The sequence below is a fragment of the Austrofundulus limnaeus genome, unplaced genomic scaffold (assembly GCF_001266775.1).
Source record: "Austrofundulus limnaeus strain Quisiro unplaced genomic scaffold, Austrofundulus_limnaeus-1.0 Scaffold72, whole genome shotgun sequence".
In the NCBI taxonomy this organism is placed as follows: domain Eukaryota; kingdom Metazoa; phylum Chordata; class Actinopteri; order Cyprinodontiformes; family Rivulidae; genus Austrofundulus; species Austrofundulus limnaeus.
This window is the reverse complement of record NW_013952474.1, coordinates 623,645-630,682: the sequence shown is the minus strand read 5'-3', so window position 1 is coordinate 630,682 and position 7,038 is coordinate 623,645. Positions and strand designations below refer to the sequence as shown.

Below are 7,038 nucleotides of genomic sequence, written 5' to 3'. Positions count from 1 at the left end.
GTTATGACTCTTCTATAAAACCATAAACATGCACTAAAAGCACTTACTATAAAAAAAAAAAAGTCATTAGTTTGTTAATGTTAGCGTCACAGAAGTGGAAATTAAAAAGGTATAAATTAAGACAAAGAAGTGTAAACTGTACTTACCAAGAAACTCTATAAGTTTAAGACTCTTTTGTGGCAATCTATATTCAGGCTACCGTTTGTGTTTTGTGTTTTTTTGTTTTTTTTGTTTCTCTTTTTAAAACATGTGCACTTTGTACCAAACAACCCAAGAGGTAAACAGCACCACTACACTCCATCGTGTGCATTCAACCCCTCCGTGCCAACACTGAGCCCTCTGTACAATACACCGCACACCGCAGCCCAGCCCGTACTTCCCCCACACCGGACTGGACTGGACCAGACCAGAGGGGGGGTTCCTAAAGTCCGGGTGCAGACAGGGCGTTGGACACGGGACGGGGGACCCTGCAGGACAGGAAGCCATAGTGTGCCATTACAGTGCAAGAATGGGAACAGGATATTAACCTGTTGGTAGCCATGAAATAGGAAGTCTGAGCCAAATCCTTGCTTGCTGTAAAAAAAAAAAAAAGAAATCATTTAAAAATGAGCAGAAAATAATTTTTAAATGACAAAAGTTGAGTAAACTGTATTTCTGCCTCTCTATATATGAACAAACAGATGATACATATATACTTCAACAAGATGTGAGCCTTTGAACCTCACTGACGTGATTTGAGACTATCTTTCTTATGACTAGGAGAAACTGAAGTCCTCCTAAGCCCCTCCCACTGCAGCAGACGTCACGCACAATCAAACTCATCACAGACTTCTGGGTTGTCTGAGTCGAGGTCTATTTTTAGTTGACAATGCAGAAAGAAGATCTGGTACTCAAGTTGTTTACAGAGAAGTGTTATTTTGTAAAGTTGTCACAAAAGAAACTGCAACTGTTTGTGACAAATGAAGGTGTGGTTCCTGGTCAACACYGCCACTTCCCTGCACCGTCTCCTCTGTGTACTAAACAGTCCAGTCTCCTTCCACCAGTTCTTTTRCTCRTATTTGCTGCAACAGTTGTAATGTCGTCTGTATTCTTACAGCCTTAGCCAGCAGATCCTCAGAGATCAGCTCTCAGCAGCTACTTAACATAACCAAACCCGCAAAGTTCTGACCAATCACCAATGGTGGGCACAGTTCCCCCAATCTGCTAATCCACTAATAGCGAAACTAGCTTTTCATTTAGCGGATTAGCTTTTTTTTTTTTTTTGCTAACTTTCCCTGGACTTATTACGTTCCGCTAATTTTACGTCCACTAAAAAATTCACAAGTGTAAAATTTTTATTTTATGCTATTAAACCCAAATTAAATAAAAACTACCCCCTCTTAGGAGCAGTGCTGGTCATGTCAGGCACCCTGGGTGTAGCATTCAACATCTTTGGCAGCTAAACGTCAAACTAAGAGCATCAAAAAGAAATTAAAAAAAAACATTTAACAATATTTAAATAACAAATGTGTATTAAATATAATAGAGAATGTACCCAAACATTTTCAGATTAAACCAGTAGAAAACTTGAACTGGGAGGAAAAAAATGTGCGACGCAGATGTTTTAGCGGTTAGCATTAGCTTCTGCCAATTTTTTGTATCTGTTTAGCAATAGCTGGGTTAAGATTCTTGTTTAGTGGATTAGTTAACTTTTTGGTTGGTTGTGCCCACCACTATCAGTCACACATTGACCGGCGCATACTCCAGTGAGAATTAAATAATGACGGGGGTCTCAGTGGGTGGTAAGACTGAAAAAACTATGCAATTTTTGTCACAAAACCACRTCAGTGAGAGAAGAGAATGAGGCTTCTCATTGAGCATAAATAATATTTTGCATGTGTGTGTGTGTGTCCTGTGCTGGCAAAATTATTTGTTTTTAAACCTTCAAAATGAACCTTAGTTTGTTGAAAATACATCCTTTTACATCAGTTCTTATTGGTCTGGAGTGATGTCTCTGGAAATTCAAGCACTTATATTTAAAAAGCTTCTCAATGACATTAAAACATTATACGAAAGGATTTCCCAATCAGAGAAAAATGGTCAATTTCAGACGAAATGGATCATAGGATTATTTCTGAAGACAATTCTGTTATAAAACTTTGACTCAAAGGCAGATTATGAAGATTATTTGGTATAGATGTTGTCTTCATAGACCTATTTTTACACAGTTATGACAAAAACTATATTTTCACCTCAGCCTGAGCTCATTCTGACTCATTTTGCAGCACAGGTTCACACATTTTAAATATGCAAAGAAAATATCAAGTCAAAGTTGAAGAAGAAAAAAAAGATGTTACCTCGCACTAGCTGGGAACATTTCACAACATCTGTGTGAGGATGATCAATTGTTATTTCAAAACCTGCAGCACAAACAGAACATCAGTAAAAACACAAACWTTTCTGTRAAATATCTGAACACGCAAACCAACACAGCCGCGTGGGGGTTTGTTTTGTTTGCACAAATGTCTCTTTGTGGCAATCGTGCAGTGGCTGTAGAAGGAATAATTCCACTCGTAAAAACCAACTCTGGATCTGCAGCACGTTGGCTGTAAGAGTGCTCACCCAGCGTTTGCAGCACTATTGTTTCCAGGGTTACGAGCTCTTGTGCCAGCAGCTGGAACGCCTGAAAAAAGAGGGACAAAGGCTGAAAAAAGTGGGGCTTCTGARCAACGACAGACACAAAAATCTGATGTCTACATTTCTAGAAAATGAAAATATAAAAGTAGGGTTGCAAGTTTACTACTAATGCACCATCAATATGTACTAAATCAATAATGTAAAGGATAAAATTTAATTTAAAAGTAGGAAAACCTTTTTTTTACTATTTAACAGATGTAAATTACATTTTATTTGCTAACTTTACAAGTTGTAGCCATTTAGTTTTTACCAAAATAGGATAAAAGACAAGCAAATAAAATAATTTACTACAGTTCTTTTTCTGCAGAGAACTAAATCAAGCAGGCGAGTTATAGAAGCTACTTTAAAATCTGATATTTAAAGAGACCGTTCAGTGTTGGTTCTGATTGGATCATCAGCCAGGACCTGATAATCTAATCAAGTTTGATCAAAGGCAACCCTCACTGTGGCAGCTGTTGAGTTAGAATGTAAATCATGTTAACCAGAGCAGGATGTGAGATGTTCTGGTCATGTGTTTAAAGGGGTGAACTGACGTGAAACTCCAAGATGAAACTCAAGTGCTAAAGAGGCAGAAACTAAAACCACGTCTTTCTCGTTTGACCGTTTCACAAAAACAGTTTTAGGATGAGACTTGTGGATATTCTGATCATTTTTACCCCTCTCTTTACAAATCCTGCAACCGTCTGACCCGACTGCATCGCAATGTCAGTTTATGTTTCAGGTATGTGACTACCCTGCAGCACAGAGGTCTAACAGTGGAGGTAGGGCTGCACAGTATATGCAGTAGACGATAGATATGAAGTTGGCCTACGGTAGAAATTTACCCTCTACCGTCCTGTGGTCAGTTATGTCATCACACCTGTGTCAGCAGGGCTGCGAGTGCAGAGACAACTGAGCAGGAGTTTGAAATATAATGAAGAAATTATAGTGTTTTAAAACACGTATAGAGAGAATAAATCCTCAAAATTTCCCCCTCCTGCTGTAGAAAAGTTACGTCAGGATCACCCCACCACCACCACCACCCCTGGACTCTCCCGCTGCACGTCGCGCAGAGCGAAGCTTTGACAACCGTAGTTTTTTCACACCCAAGTTTTCGGAGAAGAAAAATGTTTTTTATGTATTGTTACCCACAGAGATGATAAAAAAGATGTGGACGTTTGTCCAATCATAAACCCATCTTGCTAATGTAAAATCGGCTTCTCATCTGATGATGAAGATGAGAGCGCAGCAGAGCAGCAGCTGATAAGTTCAGCAGGCAGAAGCTCATTGTTTGGCAGGCAGATATTCAAGCAAAAACGCTGTTTGATTATTAGTTTTCTGCAAAAAAAAGGCTATAAATTACATTTCTTTGCTTTTTAATAGTGCTGGGCAGTATATCGTTTTGTACCGAATACCAGTTTTTATTTCTGTTATGATGTGAATTTTCTGCATATCAACATTCCGGTTTAAATAGCCTGAACACGTGCGGAACATTTTGTCGCGGCCGCCAGTGAACTGTTTCCCGGGGGACACTTTTCCTCGCAGCACCGCTATGTGCGTTAGCATGCTAATGTTATTGTTGAGCAGTCTGTTGCAGCAGCAGGTGCCAATTCCGCTGCTTATATTGACTGACGTTACAAAAAAACTTTGCCGTTGCTGAATGTAGTAAACACCTCTTCAGTGACGTGCACAGTTAGATTTAACGCGATTAGTTAATATGGAGACKTTATGCTGATGGAGACTTAACGTGCTTCTATTGTGAAAAGCTGCAGGAAGTAGTTCGTAGTGGAGTTGAGTTGACTGGTGTGCAAGATGAGTTGTCCTGTTAATCTTTATTAAATAACATAAAACAATAAACCCGATAATAATCTTTTCTTAACCCTCCTCCTTCATGACTGGACCAAAATGTGTGACTACTGTCTCCAACCACCAGAGAAAAGACAGACAGAGGTAAGGTAAAAGAAAAAAAGTCAATAAGCAGTTTTTGTACATTTTATTATCAGCTGGCCTGTGATGAAAAGAAAAATACAGTGAAACCGGTGTAAATGTTGAAAATACTGTGATTTAAAATTTGGGTCATACCGCCCAGCTCTACTTTTTATGATAATTTTCTACCGCCATATATACCGTTACCGTGAAGGAATGTAATTTATACCATGATATGAATTGGAGGTCATACCGCCCAGCCCCAAGTGGAGTTAACTACAACCCTCCACACCGCCTCAGTCCTCCTCTAGACCACTGAAGACAAGAAGGTGACGTCAAGCCCGAGCCCTTAAAATCAGCCAAAAATATGTGCTTTACTGTCGTGGAAACAATTCAACACAACAGTCTGGAATCTTGGACTTAGATAGTGTGTTCAAAATGACTATCATTAAAAACGATTATGTAACAACCTAATATGCAGTGTTGCAGGCCACACTACAATAGGCAGATATCTGGATCGATCTATATCCAGGTAGGAGTGATGAAACGAGACACGACCGTTCAGACTGAGGTCGCTTTATGACCACAGGTGAAAAAGACCTGGGTCAGATTACAATTATAGATAAATTAATCAGATTTGTGTTGCTTCCGCCTGCAGTGTGAACGTAGCACAAGACCACTTGTTAACATGTCAACCAAACCCACGTGTGAGCATTAAGGCCAGTGTTAACCTTGTTTACAGGACTTCATGTCGGCACATAAATACATGAAAAGTCAGACAAGTCGTCAGGACTTAAATGACTCAGTCAGCTGTCATCACACAACCTGTTCTGCTTGTGTCTCTATTCGGACTGTTTATTGTAAATGTTTCTGTGTGGACATTATGTAACASGAGGAGGAGGAGGGGAGAGGGTGAGCCTCGAAGTCACATCTTAGTTGTTAGAATGGAGCTGATCTCCAGATCACGGCGTAGGAATGGGATGAAATCAGAGCCCCGGTGAAAATCAATGGGTTTACTCACGCTGCTTTTAGTGTCGAGGACCGGCTCCTGGGGGTTAATGAAGGCATGRGCTATTTTAATGACGTGTTCCAGCTTCCTGGGCTGCTCCTCAACTTTGGCTGCCAGGAATAACGTGGTCTGGGAAATGATCTGTTCCAGGGCAGGGAGGAAGAGCAGGGTAACTCGGTTTAAAGCCACACACACAAGTCGTGTCATATGAGGATTTCACAAGCATACTCACATTTCTGTGGAATTTGGTGAAAGAGTGGATCATATAAAACCTATGCATGTAAACTATAGCGGTGTTGATGATGAGTTGAGACCTGGAGGAAGAGTTAAGGACAAAAACCGGAAAGCTTTCGATAATTTCGGGTGAACAGCTAGCATCATCATGTGGATAAAACCCTAATTATCAACGCTGTACCTTTAAATCACTCATAAGTTTGAATATTTTAGCGTTTTGTGGGAGTTAAATATAGATTTGAATGCTGATTGAGGTCTTTTATGTAAACAGAAAGCTAACAATTAGCTGGAAATCAAACAATAGCTAAGTTAGCATGTGAGGCTAAGCTAATAAACATYAATGTATTTCAGATCTTTCTGATCTTATTATTAATTACAAAGTGTATATTTTACCTATTTAAAATGGTGTTTAATTTAAGATAAGCCCCGCTTTGTCAGCCCGGTGTGAGCTAAATCGCAGCTAACCGGTTAGCTGTGTCACAAAGAGGATACACGTTCAGTCGCTGGCCGATGTCCTGGATCAGGTTGGCGGCCTGCTGTCGGTAGGAGAGCTCCCTGTCGGCCTCGATCCCGCAGCGTCGGGACGGCGTGTTGTCCAGCTGCTCCCGGGTGAAAAGCCATTTCGTGGAGGGTCCCCGGTGCACCGCCATTACGCTTCCGCAGCCGAGCCCCCGACGGTGTTAGGGTTAGCACCGGCCGGGGAAGGAGCAGAGCCGATGGAAGCCGACAGCGGCACCGGAACAACGAGACGCCTGGCTGACACCGGTTGTCAGGTCTGAGGAGGAGCGCCCCCGAGCGGCCGGAGGAGAAACATGTTTATTTTTTTTAATAAACCCTATTTTTAAATTATTCTTTATACCATGAAGGCAAATATTTGAGTCTACAACAAAATATATTAAACTTTATGAAGTTTATCAACATTTACAATGGTAATATATTTAAACATTAACAAATGTGACTACTTTTAAATTCATATGAAAATATGAAAAATGTTTAGGAGCTGAAAAGGAAAAAAAATTGTATAGGTCTTCTGGACAGGTTCTTCTTTAATGAAACGTTTCGTCTCTCTTCCAAGAGACTTCTTCAGTCTGAGAGTTTCAGGCAAAATTCAGGCTTTAAGTACTGCCTCCATGTGACTGATACTCACATCACATGGCTATCGTTCACACCTAATTAACACCTATTGTTAACAGGGGTGGAGTGATACTGGCAAT

The 7,038-nt window shown here is 40.4% G+C and overlaps 1 protein-coding gene across 2 annotated transcripts in view; it reads right to left on the bottom strand.

The window, feature by feature from the left end:
* LOC106519130 (cyclin-T2) overlaps window positions 1–6,627 on the bottom strand; it is a 12,412-nt gene extending 5,785 nt beyond the window's left edge. The window contains exons 1-6 of one of the 2 annotated variants that reach the window (XR_001310403.1): window positions 6,317–6,627; window positions 5,823–5,904; window positions 5,603–5,731; window positions 2,602–2,662; window positions 2,337–2,399; window positions 147–573 (exon numbers count right to left, since the gene is read on the bottom strand). Coding sequence is in view for 1 of the 2 variants with exons in the window: in XM_014010672.1 (XP_013866126.1) it covers window positions 528–573; window positions 2,337–2,399; window positions 2,602–2,662; window positions 5,603–5,731; window positions 5,823–5,904; window positions 6,317–6,474 (539 nt within the window). In the remaining variant the exon portion in view is untranslated. The remainder of the gene's footprint in view (window positions 1–146; window positions 574–2,336; window positions 2,400–2,601; window positions 2,663–5,602; window positions 5,732–5,822; window positions 5,905–6,316) is intronic. The other variant, XM_014010672.1, reaches the window with a different exon arrangement.
* Between the last annotated feature and the right edge of the window lie 411 nt (window positions 6,628–7,038).